The sequence below is a fragment of the Ambystoma mexicanum genome, chromosome 3q, assembly GCF_040938575.1.
Source record: "Ambystoma mexicanum isolate Mex_15411 chromosome 3q, UKY_AmexF1_1, whole genome shotgun sequence".
NCBI lineage: Eukaryota > Metazoa > Chordata > Amphibia > Caudata > Ambystomatidae > Ambystoma > Ambystoma mexicanum.
In genome coordinates, this window is record NC_090926.1 from 341,915,127 (window position 1) to 341,936,204 (window position 21,078).

The 21,078-nt window shown below is 42.9% G+C and overlaps 1 protein-coding gene across 1 annotated transcript in view; it reads right to left on the bottom strand.

The window, feature by feature from the left end:
- The window catches only part of MRPL22 (mitochondrial ribosomal protein L22), a 221,066-nt gene extending 200,220 nt beyond the window's left edge, over nt 1-20,846 (bottom strand). Inside the window, exon 1 of the mRNA XM_069653954.1 lies at nt 20,661-20,846. Within this exon, the coding sequence (XP_069510055.1) occupies nt 20,661-20,676 (16 nt within the window). The 5' untranslated portion in view covers nt 20,677-20,846. The remainder of the gene's footprint in view (nt 1-20,660) is intronic.
- Nucleotides 20,847-21,078: the final 232 nt, after the last annotated feature.

Genomic DNA, 21,078 nt, shown 5'->3' on the forward strand with positions numbered 1-21,078 from the left:
GAGAGACAGGCCCACCCTTCCCATTAGTACTTGCTGTGTAAAATCAAATTGCCTTCTGCTGAATGTACTAATAGGAATGTATTTTGAGAAAATAAAAGCCCTACTGGAGAATTTTGTGTTTACTGGCATGGTTTCTATGTTTGGATTGGAAGCGATTGTCCTGCTGTCTTGGAAGGTCTCCCCAACAACATATCCCTTCAAAGTTATGGCACCATGCATTCTGCAGACATCTCTATAAAAAAAAAAAAAAACACCAGCACAGAGGTGCAGGGCAGGGGGTCCCGAACAAATTATTTTTTGCTCTGGGGACCTTGGCATAAAGAGTTTGAAGACCACTGGCCTAGAGTGATGTCTGTGCTCCACTTCAGAGAGGTATCAGTGTTTGCTATTAATTATTCTAAATCTAAAGCCTTAAACGTCACAGAGGAGCCAGGGGATATTACGATTCTACAAGGGGAATTCTTGCTGGTCTGGGACGGGAAGGAGCTGGAATACCTGGGGATAACACCGACAAGGGAATATAAAAACCTATATGGGGCAAATATTCCCCTGCTGTGGAAGCAGTTACGGGAAGATCTGAAGCGAAGGGATTCGCAAGAACTCTCGTGGCTTACTCAGATAGCTGCAATAAAAATGACACTATTACCCCACCTCTTGTATGTCACAAGTTCGCTCCCGGTTGGAATCCCAGCTCACATGTCCAAAACTTTACAGTATGAAATACTTTCTTTCATCTGGCAGAAGAAGCTCCCAAGGGTTCCCAGATCGGTTATTTTTCGTCCCCCAAGGATAGGGGGGTTGGACGTACCTGGAATTCAGCTGTATGTACTGGCGTCTCAGTTGGCTCTGATGCTGTACTAGTTCAGAACGGAGCAGGGGAAAGGGTGGTGCAAGATTGAGCAGGATGTCACGAGTATCCTACTTGAGATGTTGCAATTCTTGAAGTGGGTGGTCTGTTGGAAGCCACCAAGGCGACCCTTAGTTACTGGGACCAAGCGTTGTGATGGAAGAAGATACCCCGGGGGCTCGGGTCATATAGCCAGATGGGTTAGAATAAAAATGTTTCCCCGGAATGGAGTAACACCTTCAGGGAACATTGGGGTGGACATGGGGCTCTCACTCTACAAGACTTTTATCAGGATACCGAACCTCTGAGGTTTGAGGATTGCAAGGGGAAATTTAATATTGTGGAGAGTGAGCGGTTTCGCTATATGCAGTTAAGGCATTGGATTTTACAGAGGGAGGTAAGGGTAGTGGGCACTCGGGCGCCAGCATGGCCTAGAGTTGATGATCGGAGAAGGGTCTTGGGCGAAAGGAATCTCAAGGTTATACCGGGTACTGGATATGGCTGAAGTGGGCGATGGGCTCCCATATATGGTTAAGTAGGAAGAGGATTCGGAAATAGTGCTCGAAAAGGAGGATTGGAGCCAAATATGGGAACGGGTGCACAAGGCATCTAGGTGTACGGCAATCAAGGAGTCTGCATACAAGATCGGTTATAGGTGGTACCTTACTCCACATCGAATAAAATGAATGATTAGTTCTCACCCTTGTGTTGGCGGCAATGGGGGGGATGTTGGAAGCTTGTCACACATGTGGTGGACCTGCCCAAAAGCACAACTTTTTTGGAGGGATATCTTGGGACATATTAAAGGACACAGTTGTGGTCCGCCTTCCGGAAGATCCTAAGGTGATCCTGTTGGGTGTAGCAGTGGAAGACATATATATTCGGCAAGTGGAACCACGGAAACCTTGATTACACACCTGCTGTCAGCAGCCAGAATGAAAGCAGCACAGGGGTGGAGAACAAAAGAGGGACCGGTGGTTAGCAAATCCTTTTCCCCCAGAAGGAGTGAAGTTTCACGTGAGTAAGAGGACAAACCCTGCTATCACGTCAATGTCAATCCCGAGCTTCCCTGGGTAGCCTAAATTGTGCCCAGTTGGAAGCCTGAGCCAGAGTATGAGACGAGGATTAATCCACATGCTGGAGGGAGTGGCTTGTTCATCGCACTGCATAAGTATTTTAAAGAAGTGTTGGTGCCCACCTTGGCCCATTGCGTTAAGTGGATCATGTGCGCCAAGCTGGGATCGGCATAAAAGGATTTGGGGCGCATTCAACACAAGGTGCTACGGCTTTGAAACTTTTCGCGAATGGAGCTCGGCTCCAAGACATAATGAGAGTCACAAATTGGTCAGATGAGTCGACCTTCAAGACCTTTTGTTTTAAGCCCATGGAATAGGTGGCCTTGTTGGTGGTAGGTAAGGTTTGAACAAGCATAAAATGAGCTTCCGTGTCTTGGCGTAGAGTTCCGAATTTCCAGACTAGCGTGCAGTAAAGTCAGAATTCTAATAAAGACACAGAGGAGAAGTATTATTCCACCCATGCAATCGCTGAGTAGCTATAGTAGGCAATAGGTGCATGCCGCGCGATGGGCACAAAAGGCGCAAGCAACAAGGCCAAAGTATGGGGTGAGGGAGTAGCGAAGGCATGTGATTGCCCATCCCCAAGACAGATACCAGTGTCTATTACATGTGCGCAGGCCAGCAGGCTCTTGAAGAGACAATCGGGATACAGCTCGGAACGTAAACCAGTTGGAGAAGTTGTGCTAAATTGGGCACCGTCAGTTTATCTTGTTTTGACTCAACAAGCTTCAGTTACAAAGCTCAAAGCAGCGACATAAAGAGGAAGAATAATGGACGAACATGGACAGTTATGCAAGAAGGCATGCCCGGATTGGTGGGCAAGATCACATAGGGGGTGGGGTGAGTGGGGGGTGAGTGTGTGACTGCTACAATGCACAGTTCTGAACCAAAACACAGTTGGCAGAGTGGGAGTTTAAGAATGCAGACAATTACAGTGCTGGATGAAGGCACACCTAAATTTGATTTAAAAAATACATATGTTTTACACTAAAAACAGACAATAGAATGCAGGATGAATTTGATACCTGAATTAGATTTTTACAATAAACAGAATACAATGCTGGACGACACAGGAATTGCAGCACAGCACAACAGAGTTGCGGTCAGCGGAAACGTAACTCAGGGAGTGAAAGCAGAGTGAAGTTTCACTGTGGTACATGGGAGATCTGAATGTGAGTTGGATATGCAGAGGGAGTGAGTGAAGTGAAGATGAAAACAGCCACCAAGCGAAGTACTCACGTGATAGCGAGAGGGAGGAAGGCACAGTCCAAACCTGCATGGATGGAGTATCCAATATGATAGCGCATTATAGCCTGTGGGTGTAATAGAGTGGGGCCCGGAGGCACGGCCATGTACTGACAGAAACAGACAGGGACTTTGAGCATGGGCCGGCTCCCACCTCCCGGAGCCACTGATTATCTAAAGAAGAATAGGAGCAACCAATGATGGGTGGGGGAGCAGACACAATGCTACCTACAAAGCACTACATCTTGAAAAAGAAAGTGGCAGCAGGGTCAGTGAAGAAAGAACATAGTGAAAGCCCTTTTTTAAAAGCATCCACTTGTCATTGTGATCATTTGCACAGTGAAGACCCCGCAGAACACAAGAGTGTTTTAATTATTAAAGATACCATGTAAGCCTGACATACAAATCTCACATTACATTGATGATATTCTCGTTCAGGGCAAGGATGAGCGCAGAGTGCACAATCAATTGGAAGCAATCATTGATGGGTTGAAGAAGGAAGGCTAGGAGATTAAACCTAACAAGATTTAAGGGGCAGCTGAGACTGATATTTTGTGGAATTCCATAGTACAATGGCACCAAGAGATAGTGCCAAAACCCAGACAAAAGACACTTGAATTTATTACCCCAGTGAACAAGAAACACGCTCAGCAGTTCATAGGGCTGTTTGGATTTTGGAGACAGCATATACTACATTTAGGGTCAATCTTGGCCCCACTATACAAAGAGACACGAAAGAAATATGAATTTGAGTGGGGCGAGGAGCAGCAGAGAACCTTTGATTTGGCAAAGCACACATTGCAGTGTGTGCTCAATTTGTGGCCTTTGAAGTCAAGAGAAGTGGAGCTAAATGTATATGTACGAGAAAATTAGGCCAACTGGACTCTGTGCCAGAAGTAAAACAATAAGCGAGTTCCTTTGGGATTTTGGAGTCACAAATTACCCAAAGCGGATAATAAGCACACCCCATTTGAAAAACAATTATTAGCATGCTATTAGGCTCTTATTGATACAGAACAACTGACAGTGGGTCATGATACATTGATCAGATCTCAAATCCCAATTATGCAGTGGGTGTTTAGCTCTCCTAAAACACACAGGATAAGTCACGCAAAAAAAGCCAGTATGAATGGAAAAGGAATTTTCAAGACAGAGACAAATCAGAAAAGGGTGAAGTTGCAAAATTACATGAGCAATTGGCTAATAAACCATCCGTAGATTACATACCACAGGAAGTGATCGAAGTACATGTGTCTCCAGAGAAATGGGGAGTACCTTATGGAGATCTGACAGTAGCGCAGACAGAGTATGCCTGGTTTACTGATGGCTCTGCTTGCTAGTAGACACTAAGCGCTATTGGAAAGCAGTGTCATAATCCGAAGACAAAAAAAGATCATAACGTCAAGAAAAGGGAAGAGCAGTCAGTTTGCAGAAATCAATGCAGTATATCAAGCTTTGAAATAAGACACATGGGCAATGTCATGTGTACACAGATTCATGGTCAGTGGCCAATAGGCTAGCTGTGTGACTGCCGATATGGCAAAAGAATGGGTGGAAAATTCATTCAAAAGAATTGTGGGGAAGGGAACTGTGGCAAGATATCTGGGAAATGATATCACAAAGTGAAGTAACAGTGTATCATCTGGATGCACACTGCACTACTGACTCATTAGAATGTTGGTTTAATCTGTTGCAGATGAACACACCAAGATTTAATCTGTGGACGCGAAGGCTCAGGAAAGCGATTTGGAGGTTTTGGCCAAGTGGGCTCACTAGAAATCTGGTAACATGGGGGAAAAAGCTACTTACAGGTGGGCACAAACTCAAGGGATTAATTTCCCTTTAGCGGTAGTGAAAACAAGTATTTTGCAATGTCCTGTGTGTCAACATCAACATCACAGATCCATCCCTCATATTGTCCAGGACACTTGTGAAGAGGCAGGTTACCCGGTCAAATCTGGCAGATTTGATTAAATCAGTCCTATGCCAATCAGTAAAAGCTGACAATACGCATGTACCATTGTGGATACCTTTTCAAGATATTTGATGGTGTTGCCATGCAAGAGGGACACACATTTGAACACCATCAAGTTGTTAGATCAAATCATATTGCATTACAGTGTGCCCTTGCAAATTCAGAGTGACAGTGTCACACATTTCAAAGGCAGGTTGGTTCAGTAGTACTGTCAGGAAAATAATATTGAGTGGCCCACCTGTACCCACAGATGTCATAGCGTCATGCAGAGACCAAGGTGTTTTAGTAATGGGGCCATGGCAGGGAGAAAATGGGATATGTACCTGCTGACAAATGTTATTTAAGAGAATGATTATCAACACTGATATGTTTTCTCTGGGTTTGCTTTACAGAGCCTGTGCCTGGTGTACGTTTAAGTTTAAACGGACTCCATTTGTTGCAAGATTCAAACGAGACGAGGTTGGAGAATGAGGTTCGTAGGTCGCTTGATGCCAGCCCCAGCAGGCACGAAGAAACGGATTTGCAAATCATCAAGGATAAACCAAGTACAAGCTGCTCAAACTGAGAACATATGGATTTACCTTGCACAGAAGTTTAAATATCACTTATTTTTGTTTAACTGATGTGCATAATGCTATGGACCTACTGACAACATGTCTGGTAGCAGTGCCAACACCTGCTTCAACTTTAAGACACATTTTTGGAATCATTCATAACAACTCTTTAGTGGAAGACCACGAGGTACGACAATCGTGTTCTGTTTATTAGTACTTTAAATTTTGCCAAGAAAATGTTTGCTTTCCGTGACTTCTGAGCCAGAAGAGGTGGGCAAATTTCAAAAATTGGATATGACCAAGGAAATAAACCAGACTGTGTTTAAAGAGCAATTGTGTTCACGTACTACAAGCACATGCACTGACATTGATATAACCATGTTGCATCTATAGGGCCAACCCCAGACAGTGATTCAAATGTGCATTTACTTTCTGAATTTGAAGTACTTGCATATTCATTGGTGGGAGTTTGGGGATTAGCTGCTGGGGGATATAAAGCTTTGATTAAGTTAGCATGTTTAGTAGTGAAGGGGATAAATCATACCTCTCAAGCCTTGGAAGAATTGCTCCTAGATAGCAAAGCTATGAGAAAAGCAGTTTTGCAGAATAGAACTGCTATTGATTATTTGTTTAAAGGAAACCTATTTTAGGGTGCAATGTATTTGAAGCACTGTGTTTCAATTTGAGTGACCATTCCCAGTCTGTGCAAAACCATATTCAAAATGTGAAGTATTTCACAAAGCAAGTAGCAACTTTCCATACTGTGAATTGCTGGAACTGTTTTTTTTTCTGGATTCCAAATATTGTTGAAACCTTGCGTTATGCTTTTGGTTGCATTTTTATAATTTTGATTCCTTCTAGTTGTTTTCAATGTATTTATAGTTTAGTTATAATGCTTCATATGTTTCAGAGTCTGTTTGAAATGCATACTGGGTGCAGCAAGGGACAGTTTCCTCAAGCCTCAATGAAGGCTGCATTTTAATGTGAGCTCTGAATACTGTGTGCATTCTTTGAAATCACTAGAAAAACATTGTTTTCACCTGTGCTAATCTGCAGTGTTTCAATGACTGCTTTGCCCGATAACGTCACAGGAACCAAAAATTGTCTTTCGTGCTCCCATGAGAAAGAGAAGTGTTTATCCCATGGAATTTTCCATGTGATATTTCGTCCGAACGACCTTGGAGGCTTGTAACAGGTGAAACTTCAGGAAAATTACTATCCTGCATTTATGGGAGGTTTAAATTGGAGAGCACCAGATTAGGAGATTCAGAAGAAGCTTTGAGGAAAAGATAGATGTATCGCTTTCTATTGCCCTTTAAGCACAAATCTCTCTGTTTCAACTGGTTTGGAGTTTCCCAGTGCAGTTTTTGGCAGAGATGAGAAGTCTTATGGCTAGCGCTTTAAGAGTGATGTATAATCAACCTTTTAATGTAATATGTTGTATTCATTAATGTAATAAACAGACATTAAGGGCCATTTCATAATTCAGCTGAGAGAAATGCGCTCATCTTGGAAGCAAGACGACGCGGATCAATACAGGTTCGATCCCTTGGTCTGGAGGTGCGGGGGAAAGAGAGAAGAGAGAGGACTCTTAAGTGTACAAAGTATTTTCATAAGGTGATAAGCGAAATTGAGACTTCTAGACATTTATTAATTTAGTGAAAATATTTTGTTGAACTAAAAGCATTAAACCTTAGCAGATTTGTCCAGAATTATGAGCATACTGTGACAGACCATTTCTGGTTTCGCTGCTTAGCTGGGAGATATACCCCACAAAAGAATTGTATTCATCAACTTATGGAAAGCAATAATTAATAAAATAGCTAGAAAAAATAGGGTGCCTTAGGACAAGATATTCTATCTACAGTTATATAATAGGGGAACTGCGTAAGAAATATATTGGGGAAAATAGCTATGTTATAGCAATATTTTTGTTTATTTTTATTCTTGTAATGTATGTATATTGTGTAAAAGGTTATAATGTAACAGTAATACACTAAGTATTCTTAAGTGTTATTTCAAATATTTCAGAATCTGGAAAAACTGTATCCCACAACCATGATGAAACAAACTCCATTCGCCCCCAAATGAGAAAATACAAAAAAATCTGAGACCATTGATACTAACATTTCCTCATTCTTTGAGAAAAACAATTTAGCATCCTCTCTGAACAATATGAATTATGCTAGTATACTCGCTGAACAATATGAATTATGCTACAACTACTGCTCTCTCTCATTTAAAAGCAGTAACTATTGAAAATGGAAAACAGGTCATCCGTAAGCTAAATCCAACTATTTGTCCTAGGAAGTGATTAAATAGATGGCCATTTTCGCACCCACTACCACTACTTTTAACAATTACTCTCAATAGGATGATATGAAACAAGCAGGGATGCAACCTTGGATTAATAAAAAATTCAAAAATTTTAAAAAAACTTTGGATCCTAGTAATTGGGATTTAGTGGCAAAAAAACAAGTTGCAAACTACTAGTCACTTGCCACCTCAATTCTATACATACACAAAAGCACACCATTTCTCATTGCTAAGAATCAAGTTTCACTAGTCAATGGCTAGTGGAAAGCTCAAACTGTGCAGATTGTGGGTTAGTAGTTGCATCACAACTTCAAATCTTTATGGAGTAACATTTTTTATATGCAAGACCAACAATCAGACTTCCGTCCTTCTAAAGGCATTGAAATGGCAATTACTGATGTAAAATAAAATGTATTTAAAATCATAAACGCGAGTAAAACAGGGATTCACAGGTTGTTGATTATTTCTGCAGCATACTCTCAACCACCCCCTACCTTTTTAGGAAGTGGCAGGAGCATCATACGAAGATGTATGTTGACTCACTTCCTTTTATTGAGCATAGAATCGCCAAGGTCCGAATTGGATCTCATGAAAACCAATTGGATCAAGTCCTACATGGGGCTTCCTTGTCACTTACTTATTTATTTTTTTTAAATTTGCTTTTATTGGTTTTATCGTATACAGCAAAGAAAAGAAACAAGAAAGAACAATGAAAAAACATCAAGATACATACAAAATAATGCACCAGTTGACACAATTAGTTACAGAAGAACAACAAAAAAAAACAACAAAAAAAAAAAAGCTTAATGTCAGCTCACAGTGTCATACAGTTATCTCAGTTCTCAATGAAGGTGCATTTCCTGATACTCAAAAAGAAGAAGAAAAAACAACTCCCCTTTCCCCCCTGACCCCCCTTACTTAACTTGGCACCAGTTCGTTTTTCGCAATTAGAGCGCCGAAATGTTGATAGGGCAATGTTTTTCCAGTGTCTGACCTCACAGTGCTTGCTTGTATCAAAAGATTTTCCCTTTTTTTTTGTTTGTTTTTTTCCAGTCACTGCTACCTGAGCATTGGATTTCCATTAGGTCTCCTCAGGTTCGTCTGATAGGGACTCATTATCTGGCGTTAGGTGTCGACCTTTAAAGTCCAAACCCTAGGGTTTCACATTGGGCTGCCCAGAGCGGCCATTATGGTTTCATCAGATAGATGTTGGTGGCTAGGGCAATCCATTCACTCTTCCTAGGGACTGTACCGGATTTCCATTTGATTGCCAGGAGGGCCCTGGCGGCCAGGAGTAGGTAGGGTGTCAGGCCTTTCACTCTGTTCCACTCGTCCGCGTCTCGCTCTAAGGCAAAGAGCACCAGATAGGGGGTCAGCATCTCTCTGAATACCATCAATTTCCTTGATCCACCCCAGTACTTCATTCCAGAATACTTTGATGCGCGGGCAGCCCAACCACATATGCCAGTAATTGGCCGTTTGACCACATTTCCTCCAGCATGTCGGGCTCATTGACTGAGACATTTTGGATAGTCTGAGGGGGTCGTATTGCCACCTATGCAGGAGTTTGATGGCATGCAATTTGTACTGACACGATAGCAATGTTCTAGAGGCGGCCTGCACATTAGGTTCCATTGCTCGGGGTCTAATTCTTCCCCAAAGTCCTTTTCCCACCTAGACCTCAGAGGCTCTGTGGAGCCGTCTCCCACTGCTATTAGTTCCTGGTACATTATTGATATGAGACCTTTCCTCTCCACTCTAGAGTCCAATATTTTCTCGAATGGGGTCAATTCTCTGCTCAGTTTGTCCTTCCATTCTGCCTTCGTCAGGACCCCTTTCAGTTGGATGTACTGAAATGTGGATAGTGTGCCTATGCCCAATGCTTCCGTCAGTTCCGGAAGAGTGATATAGGAGTCCTTCCTCTGGAGCTGGCCCACTCTCTCTAAGCCAGCCTCGTACCAGGATTGGTATCTGCCCACCTCTGGTATGCGATCGTTCATGCCAGGAGACCATAGATGGCTGAGCGGGGATGGCCACGTGGTGATCCCGCACATCTCCCGATTCACACGCCATACACTCCAGATCGTGCTCAGTATAGGGTGGCCCTCGATTTTCCGTGGTACCCTTTTGTGCGGGGTCCATAGCCATTCTGATACTGTGGCCGGTGTAAAGTAATGGTTGCCCATTTGGACACATTGAAGGTCATTGTGTTCTCTGAGGTGGGGAATCATGACTCGTAATTGGTAGGCAATGTAATATGATCTCAAGTCCGGTAGCCCAACCCCTCCTCTGTCCTTGGGGAGTATCAACGTGGTGTATGCAATTCTAGGTTTCTTACCCTGCCATATAAATCTCAACAAGATCTTTTTAGCTTCACTGAAGAACGCTTTGGGTATTTCGATTGGCAGCATTTGGAATGGGTACAGGAAGCGTGGGAGACATGTCATCTTAACCGCGTTGATGCAGCCAAGCCAAGAGATCGTAAGTTTACCGCATTTCTTAAGGTCCGCAGTAAACCGCTGGAGGAGTGGAGGGAAGTTAGCTTTGAATAAGTCATTCAGGTTCCTAGTAATCTGTATGCCCAGGTATTGTAGTGTGAGGTGTTCCAGCTTAAGGCCTAGTGGAAGAAACTTAGGATATTTTCTGTCCTAGTTCCCTGAAGGGGGAATAGAATGGATTTTGCCTTGTTTACTCTAAAGCCGGAGAATTGGCCATACTCGTCCATTAGTCTAAGGACTTGGGGAATTGACTCTGCGGGATTGGTCATGTTTAAGAGAAAGTCATCCGCATTTAGCGCTATTTTATATTCCACCGGGCCTAGTCGGATCCCTTCTATCGCAGGGTCGGTTCTTATCCTTTGTGCTAGGGGTTCTAATGAAAGGGCGAAGAGGATCGCGGAGAGGGGACGTCCCTGTCTAGTCCCTCGTAATTCAAACCAACGGGAATATTCACCATTTACGGATATCGATGCTGTAGGAGATGGCTCCCAGAAAATCCCACTCGACTCCATCAAAGGCCTTTTCGGCATCAATTGATAGGACGGGGTCCCCAGGGAGGTCGCGGGAAAATAGAATGAGGTGCAATGTTTTGCGCATGGAGTCAGCTCCCTGTCTCCCGCGTATGAACCCAACTTGATCTGAATGGACCAGGCGGGGCACTAGCGTTTCTAATCTAGCCGCCAATACCCTGGAGTAAATGTTGGCGTCAAGGTTGAGGAGGGAAATAGGGCAATAAGATCTGCAGCTTTTGAGGTCCCTACCCTCTTTGGGAATCACCGTTATCAAGGCTTTTTTAAAGGAGTCCGGGGCCTGCCCTGTCTCTAATATTTCATTAAATAGAACCGAGAGGAAGGGGGCTAGTTGTTTGGCAAACGTCTTATAGAAACCAGCGGTATAGCCGTCTTCACCCAGGGATTTACCTAGTGTTAGCCTTTTGATTGCTTCGTGCACTTCCTGTTCATTAATCGGGGAATCCAGAAACTCAGTTTCTGCGTTCGTTATCGTAGGCATAGGGATTGAAGATAGGTAGGCTGATGGGTCAGGTTGGCCGGGAATTATCTCAGAGGTATAGTTTCTCATAGAATTTGGCAAAGGATTCTGGGATATTGGGGGGTATGGGGAGGGGGGACAGGATCCTCGAAGATTTCGTTCACTCTACGATCAGCTCTTTGTTCCCCAAGTCTGGCAGCCAATAAGGCGTCGGCCTTATCGCCTTTCTCATAAAATTTCTGTTTTAAAAATTGCAATTTACACACCACTTGATCGTGTTCCAAGAGCCGCAATTCTTCCCTTTTCAGCTGCGCAGTTTTCACTTTATCAGGGTCAACTCTATGTTCTTTTTTCATCTCCGCTTCTAATAGACCTATATCGGCCCTCAACTTTTGCTCTATAATTTTCTGTTCCCTTTCTTTGCGGCCCCCTCCCGTATTAGGGTCCCTCGACATGTGGCCTTCCCTGCCTCCCAGATCACTTGTCTGGAAACCTCCCCATCGTCATTAATATTAAAGTACTCTTCGATTTCGGTCTCCATAGTCGTCTTGAAAACCGGGTCCTTCCAGAGGGTTTCATTGCACTGCCATTCCCCTCCCATGGTGGGTAGGTCCGCCCAAGAAATGTCAGCTTGAACCATGTCGTGGTCCGACCAGGTTATTGGAATAATATCTGAGTGTTGTGTGGTTGGTATGAGGTCGTTCGACATGTATATATAGTCAATGCGCGTAAAAGTGTGGTGGGGATTTGAATAGAACACTTTTACTTAACACACCCCTACATGATCTGCTCTGTGAAAATGACGAAACATTTCACAACTATGCAGACAACACACAAATTAGTCTTCAGCCTGGATCTAATATTGCTTATATACAAATTATCCTTGGATTTGAATACAATAGATGAACAATTGGTTAGGCTTAAACCAAAACAAAAACAAGTGTTTACTAGCAGCTTTGTCTCATTCATAGCAGAAGAATTAAGCTCTCATCTAAATGTTTTCTCCATCGGGGGGACCCCTTTTCTGTCTCCAACAAGGTAAAATGCTAGGGTTCATGTTAGAATCCTCTCTGTCCTAAGAAGCACAAGTTAATTGGCTAAGTAGATCTAGCAACTATTACTTGATACGTCTTAGGCAAATATGCCCAGAAAATACTGCTACTACTGCTCGGGGTATAATAGGCGCCAAGCCTGATTAGTATAATGTTACATGTTTTGGAAATAAGCAAGAGGCTCTTTGTCAGCTCCAGATCATACAACATAACAGAGGCCAGGATCAAAAGACATTGAAAAATGTGGATCTCTCTCCTGTGGAGACCTCACATAGCTCCATGTGTGGTTGCAAGTCACATTTAAAGCCCTAACTATTAATGAAGCCATATATGGCTAAGCGCCACTCAAATTGAAAGCTATGTTCCAATGGAAACATGCATCTAGAGCACTACACTCTAGGGCTCGCAAAAACATCACAATCCCAAGTTTCAAATGGTCCTACGAGGCATTCATCGTCTTGGGAGCAAGACTTTAGAATAAACTGGCAGAGGAAGTTCACCACACTGCAGACTTTATTAACTTAAAAAGAGATTTTTTAAACGTTTCAACGTGTGAAATTACATCTATGCATTTATCTTTGAAGTGATCACTTCGAAATCACTTTGAAATATCTGTGTAGTTGAGGGGTAATGGTTAAAAAGTGGGTGGGGATGGGCTTGGGGTAAGGGTTTTAGTGAAGGGGAATGGGGGTACCCCCCCAGTTATTTTTTAAAAAGTAATAAACTCATAGTGATATTTCAAAGTAAATTACTTCTAAGTAATTTAATTCGGCGAAAACACATGGAACCTAAAAAAACACTACTGTTGTAAATGTTCATGTCATCATTTTTTGAAAGTTTGCTCTCATACCCATGGTTCGCTTGTGCAGAACAAATAAACCAAAATCCATGTTTAAACCATTGTTTGCCCATTTTGCCAACATGCCAGGGGATCCATGGGGCTTCACTGCTCTTCAGTTGGAGGGAGTCTATTAAGGGAGGTGAGAGTTGGGTTGGTAGTTCAATCAAAAGGAGTAAATTAGATTAAATTGGTAAAACGGCCACTAGCATACAGAGGCAACTGTAAAGGGAACATAGGCAACAAACTGGGTGTGCAGCTCTCCCAATCTTCAGCCCGTAAGATTTGTGTTCCAAGTATCTAAAATTAACATTTTAAAAAACACATTTGTTCATTCATTTTAGAGGGTTAACAGCAGCGCCTGATGCAACAGTTGCCTGTTCCCAACTTTCTTTTATTGTTTGTTGGCTCATTTAAACAAGGCATAAGTGACAATCCTCTTGCCTGGGCCAGACCAACATTTAGGTTAGCTTAACGCCTCTGTTTGGAACAGCCTCCCTGCCCATCTCAGACTTGAGCCGGACCTCAAGTTCTGGAAATTGCTCAAAGCTCTGCTGTTCTCTACCTCTTTCCCTTCCCTGTTAATCCCCCCACTGCTGCTGTGACCGGTGGCCTGATCCTCAAGAATTTCAGAGGATTCCAGGCCCTTCTTCCCAGTCCATACCAGCAAACCACACTGCCCTCGCGGGCCGCTGCTTGGTGGCTCTGCATCCACATCCTTGGGAGACGCCTGAACTAGCACTTAACCTGAGGTTCGGCTCCATGGCTCCCCTTAGCACTTCCCTCGTGGGCCCTGCACCAGCACTTGTTCACTCCTCTGCTCCACCCACTCATCTCCTGCACTGCCCCTCACTGCACTTGCACGTCCAAATGCCACAAGGCCTAGTAGGACCATGACTGTATTTTACTATTCTTGAAATTATTTCCCTGTTCCCTTACCGTTTAGCCTTGTGGCACTTTGAAACACAATTTTGTTGTGTAAGGCGCCTAACAAATACTCAATAAAATTAAAATAAAATACATTTTAAAAAGAAATTGTGCAAGGTGCAGTTGACTAACGCTCCCTCTACTCTTTTGCCTCATCCCATATATAAGCTAGTGTGCTACTTTACAAGTTATCAATCTAGCAAGTAAAACACCTTTCCAACACACTCTCTGCAAAAATGTTATCACCCTGTTTGTGGTGATTTCCTCTACAACCTCAATTTTTGGTCATGTTGAATTGAGATGAGCAAGCAAAAATGTAATATTTGCACCCAAACCCAAGGACCATTTTCAGTCCAACAAAGGCTAGCACTAAGTATTCCCAAAATCCATTTGGGAAAATGGAGACCCAAACGTTTCTCCTTTTCCTTCAATGCCCTATGGCTGGCTATCTGCACATGGTTCACAATAGCTCATTAACTCCTCCACTTCTGTGTGCAATGCACGGCCGCCAATAATCTCAACAGAGCACATACTTGGATTAAGTTCTCCCTAAATGACTCATGGCCCAAAACTAGGTTTCTGAAGTAGACGGCAGGAAGAATCAAATTGTGCTCCCCTGATAACTAGGTGCCCATCATAGCCATGGTCATCAATCTCCCACGTGCCTCTGATAAAATTTCATCTATGCGCCACCAACCATTCTTCACCAAATGCAGTACCTTTCCATAAAGCAGATCGAGTTCAATAGCCTGTCCCCATTTAGTAAGGCCGCAACTTGCTGCCAAAGCAAGGATTTGTTCCTCAGATAAAATCAACAACATGCGTCTAGCAATCTTAGGAAATTTGCAACAATGCTTCCACCACCAGGCTGTTTCTTTCCTTGGATTAACTCGACCAAAAAATTAAATCCTAGCATACTTGTGACCTTTTAGCAGTACCTCTAGAAATGCCATCCATACCCTTCCCATGGAAAAATCTCTTTGGGGGGGTTGTGAACTATTCTAAGTATGAAGGATCTTCACCAAACATGCATGTGGAATTACTGGCTGGCCTGTGGACACAGTGAAAAATATCCTAATTTTGCACCCTTCAATGTTCGAAACGCAAATGCAACTATTCTCTCTTGTCCATCATAAACCTGACGTGATACAGCTCCCACGCCGGTATCACTTGCATCAGGATACAATACAGTCCCACATCCACAATTAAACCTTGCCAAAACAGGCAAGGCGCTTCCACCATCATGTGCTTCACTTTTTGAAAACTCATCTTCACACACTTTAGTCCAAACAAAAGGAATCACTAAACCAATTTGGGGAACGCATTCTGAAAGTACAATCTTCAAAATGTGGCATAATATTCCAAAAAGCCACGTATGGAAATCACCTTCTGTCTAGAAGAAGGGGTCTTCATTTGCTTAATAGCTTTTAGAAGATCATTTTAAGGCTCAATCCCTTCCTTCGTGTTAGGGAGAATTCTAATTTCTGTGCTAATTCCCTTTACACTTAGAGACCCCCAGCTCTTTTGCTGGACTTTTGATTTTCTATCCTGGAGCGAGCAAGACCTTTTTCTAACTATCATGTATTTTTTATCTAATCTGCACTGTTTCTTTTGGTTTTGGAGTCTGACAAACTCCATAGGCATCACCTTTTGTATTGTGACACACAGCACCCTCACAGAGACGTCCTTTGGATTTCTCTTAAGGTTTAAATACTTTCTCCTGGGTAAACTACTGTTCCCAAGAGTATCAAACTGTGAAAGGAGGGGCTGGGTCTTAGAAGTCAGTGCTCTGCCCTAAAGACTGTGTTGTAAAGAATAAAATAACTTGAATGCAATAGTCCAGAAATGTACAAATTATCAATAATGTTTTAATTGTCCCATTAGTCAAGTTTCTCATCCGACACGTGTTTCCACCCTCACTGGGTCATCCTCAAGGCTGATAACGGACAAGCATTGTAACAAAAAGCAAACAAATCCACATGGCCTGTGTTTATGCCACACATATGATAAAACATAATAAAAACGTACATAGTAATTCACATGAATTGTAAAGTTAGATATATGATTCATAGAGAAGCAATAAAATCATTCAGAATACATACCCATTGACAATTGTCAGTAGAAGGGTATCGCGGAAGCGGCCAAGAACAAAACAAAAACATTGGTGTTGGTATTAAATGTTCTTAAATACATCTCTGAGGTTAATCCTCGAGTCCGGTGAGTCACACATGGTAACAAAGAATTAGACTAGTGTGCTGTAAGGTACAAACAGCATCATGCTATAATGATAGGAGGTGTGCCTCCATCTGCCAAACCCAGCCTAAAATTTCAGAGTAGTAGGTATCAAAAAGTGAGTTAGTCCTGAAGCACCCTATGAAAACTTGGATGCATATTAATGGAGAAGGAGAGATAGTTGAATAGGCCATAGACCAACACCCTAAAAATTGTATGAACACTATACCCAATCAAATGGATCATCGCAAAAAAGACTCACCAGTTTAATCTGTATTTAGCATCCAAATCCTATAAACAAGGGTTTAAAAGGGTCAGTTATATGCCTGGTAAACAAAAATAAATATTATGACTAAAAGTGCCAAATGACGTACCCTTCTGGCCAATTTACACATAATATCTTGCGTGCCGACATGGATGCTATATTAATCTCAGATCATGCGCCAGTTTGGATAGAAATGTCATTATCTTTCATATTGCCCAAAACCAATTATTGGAAGATGAATACTGCCTTGTTGAATGATATTGATCAGGCTGATAATATTGTGAAGGAAGCAGAATTCTTTGTATCTATATATTGGTCACTGGATGTGTATGTGTGTGATATCAACCTGGGAGGCATTTAAATGTTTTATGTGTGGCTTGTTGATAGGCCTATCCAGTACGAGGAGTAAAACGTTGAAGTGGGAGTTGATCGCCAGCAAGCTGTAGTCCTAGAACTAGAGAGAAGATATATGTCAAAACTAACTGTAGAAGCCAAGGAGGCACTGACCCACAGACAATTTCAGCTGAACAAGCTATTGTCTGACAAGGTAACTAATCTCCTTTTTAGAACCACTTTTAGTTTCTATGAAGGTGGCGAAAGATGTAACAAACTATTGGTGCGCCGCTTGAGGATCCAAGAAGCAGAACAAACAATAAGTGCAATAACGCAATCCTTGTGAGGGCTGACATTTGACCCTAAGATTAATAAAGAATTCCTTGACTTCTATTCTACATTATATACCTCTGACAGTCTGGCTGTGGTTTGAATAAATTACCTGACGCAGAGAGAGCATCTTTGCACCTAGCTCTGTTGGTGGAAGAATTGATGGGAGTGGCGAGACACTTAAAATGGGAGGGAGGGGAAGGTGGGGGGCTGAGGGAGTGCCCTGGTCCAGATGGGCTACCCACAGAGTTTTACCGAATTGAGGTGTTCATCGAGTCTAGGCGGAGAGGTATATTGCCTGCAGTGACAAGATAGCATCAACTTCTGTATTGCTCAAGAATAGGAAAACACTGACTTTGGTAGGGGATTACAGACCAATCAGTCTAATCAACACTGATAATAAGATTCTGGCCAACGATCCTTGAGGGTCGAGAACACTCTGGTGCATCTTATCAATCCAAACCAGTCTGGTTTTGCGAAAGGAAGGAGCGCTTCGACTAACAGGCGGAAATTAATACTGACATTGCAGGAATGCAATAAAATGAACTCAGAAGTGGCTGTTTTTTTTGGACGCCGAGAAGGCATTTGACAGAATCGAGTGGAGCTTCCTGTTTGCACTACTGAAGATTTATGAATTTGGTGCAGATATCTTACAATGGATATTGTTACTCTACTCAAAACAAACGGCGTCAGTGAACATGTATGGATATGGTCATCGAGTCGTTTGAACTGAGCAGAGGAACACAGCAAGGTTGCCCACTGTCGCCTGGCGATGGAGCCACTGGCAGAGAGGATCCGTCGCAATGACAAGATTGAAGGAGTACAATATGGAGATGAAGGTATGGTTGTATGCTGATGACATGCTGTTGGTGCTATGGATCCGGGACTCCTCACTGTTGGCTCCAATTCAGCAAATAAAGGATTTTCATTCATTTTCAGGATACAAAATGAATTGGGCAAAGTCTGAAGCAATGCCGGCTTCATCTACCTGCTCCAGCACAAGTGTCAAAAGGCTTGGTTTTCAATGGTGTCCAGAACGAATAAAATAACTCAGTATCTGGCCGACAAATGAAGTTCGTCACATGATGGATGTTAACATCAAGTGTATAACTTCAAAGTTGAAGATGGAACTGACAAGAGGGTCTGACTTAAAGTTATCACTATGGGGTGGGAGGTAAATGCCATCAAAATGTCATCTGCACCACACTTAAATTATGTGGTGAGCATGTTAGATTAAAAAAGAAATATTTCAAGGAAATTGACAGCCTGTAACTAAATTTGAGGGAAAACAAACAGCCACGACTTAAATTGTGGAAGTTGCAACTCCCTTGCGAGAGGGGGGTCTTGATCTCCCAGATTTGCTTTATAACATCTATCATTTTCTGCCATACACCTGATACTGTTCTTGGAGAATTTGCCTGACGAATGGACAAGGCCAGAGACGGAACTTAACACACCTATGTCCCATTAGGCACTATTGTTATCCATGAACATGAGAGGACAGATTTTTGGAGAACGTTGCAGAAGATGGACGAGATAACTGGGAAACAGGACAGTGTTCAAGAGCAAGGTCATCGGTTGATTAAATCGATGTATCAAAATCGAAGGTAAACCAGTTTTCTGGCCAGACTGGTTCCTGAGTGGATCAGAGACCTGATCGAGGAAGGAAGGTGGTTGCCGTTCAACAATTTGGTTGCCGTAAATGGACTAAAAGGATGGACATACAGTGAATATCAGAAATTAAGGCAAGCATTGAGGGAGCTGAAAGTATCAGATGATGTTCTTAGGATACATCTATTGACACTAAAAGCAGAGTCACTGTGCTTCGAATATGTACAAATTCCTGATGAGATTCAGGGGCCCGAATTAGCAACTTCTCATGAACTGGTCTGAATGCCTGGGCTCAGAGGTGACAGTCGGGAGATGGGAAAAGATGTGTGAGAAAGTTGCCTTGACGTCGCTGAATCTAAGGGAGAGGGCCTAATGTATACTGGATACTAGTCAAAATGAATGGGAGAGGTTTGAGGGATTCTGATTTGTGATGGGGTTGTGGCCACATGGAAGGATCATTTGCGCATATGATCAGGGATTGTTCAAAAGGTGAGGTCGTTTCGACTGGAAGTCATAAGAACAATTAATTAAGTTTTAATAACAAATATGGATTTTGATTTCTCAAACTGTAATATTGGAGGATTGCTTACCGGAAGATCTGAGCTGCTACCAACAGAGGTGTTGGTCTTTTAGAGCTGCCCTTTCAGCAAAAAATATCATTCTGAAAGATTAGAAAAATTTCACAATGCCTAGCAGGTCTGCATGGATTGATTGATTTATGCAGAATGTCTAAAATGGAAAGGGTAATTTTGAACAAAAGAGAAATTAAACCTGTATGAAGAGATATCGGGGAGGTTCTTGGAGCTAATGTAAACATTGGACTTGTGCTTGTTCAGCCTGGCCCCTTTTTGTGAAAATGTGTATGTATTGTTGCAAAATACAAAATCTAATAAAAGCGTGAATCTGAAGAAGAAAAAATAGCCCCCGATTATCAAGAGACAGCCAGCCAGCATGGAGCTTAAACACTAAGGGGCTGATTCACAGAAGTGTTTTACAATGGCGCAATCCCATAGGAAAACATTCTGTGAATCAGGCCCTGAATGCCTACTGAAGAGCTATAAACGTTTCTTTGTCGGCAAGGGGCTGATATGGAGAAACTAGTGTTAGTTAGAGGGACACTAGGTGATAACACGTCTGTATATCCCGGGTAATGTAAGCGCTGCAAAGCACACATTTTAAACCCGAGAGCGAAAATAGAGAATTGAATATGTTGTCGTGTTACAAGACTACTGACTTGCAACGTTACATGAGGTCTTTTGCTGGGGTCACCCCCGAGGCCCCTTTCCTTTGAAAGGCCCCGGCGCCGTCCTGGTTACAGTCCTCGCTTATTATCCTTGAAAGGTCTTCCAACGCTGTACACCACGTGTCTAACTCCGCTCTTGACCCAGTACCTCTCACTGGGCATTCTCACATTATGTCCCGCTCACCTTCTGCCCGTGTCTCAACCGACGTGCGCCCTTTACTTGTTATGCCACTGCAATGCGCCTTTAATTCATGTGCCTGTCAATGCTCAAACACCATTCTGAGGTGATACATGCCTAAATATTTCTCTAAAAGGAACCCAAACTCACCCTGAGTCCCTGCCATGTTTTGTCAGCCGGTGTTTGAAACCTTGCCACTTGGGTAGCGACTAGTTCCCATCCGAGAAAAGGACCATAGCAGTGGCCCCGCCCACTCTTTTTCACGTGACCTCTGATGTCATCCGTGTGATTTCCGGAGCATGAAGCGGCTCTTTGGCAATTTCAGTGAGCGGGGCTGAGTGGGATGCCGGATGCGGGAAGGCTCTGGTTGCCGGTGCAAGTCCAACCAAACTGCATGCCTTTGGCTTGCAGCGGTTGGAGTGGGCATTCTCTTTTGGATACCGAGAACGTTTCTGCGAGACCCTGGAGCGTCCGACTTCGTCTTGTCTGAGTGGCAAGACTCTGGCTGCCAGGCTGACACCAGATTTCTATAGAGGAGCGGGAAATTACATTTACTTTAAAAATCATG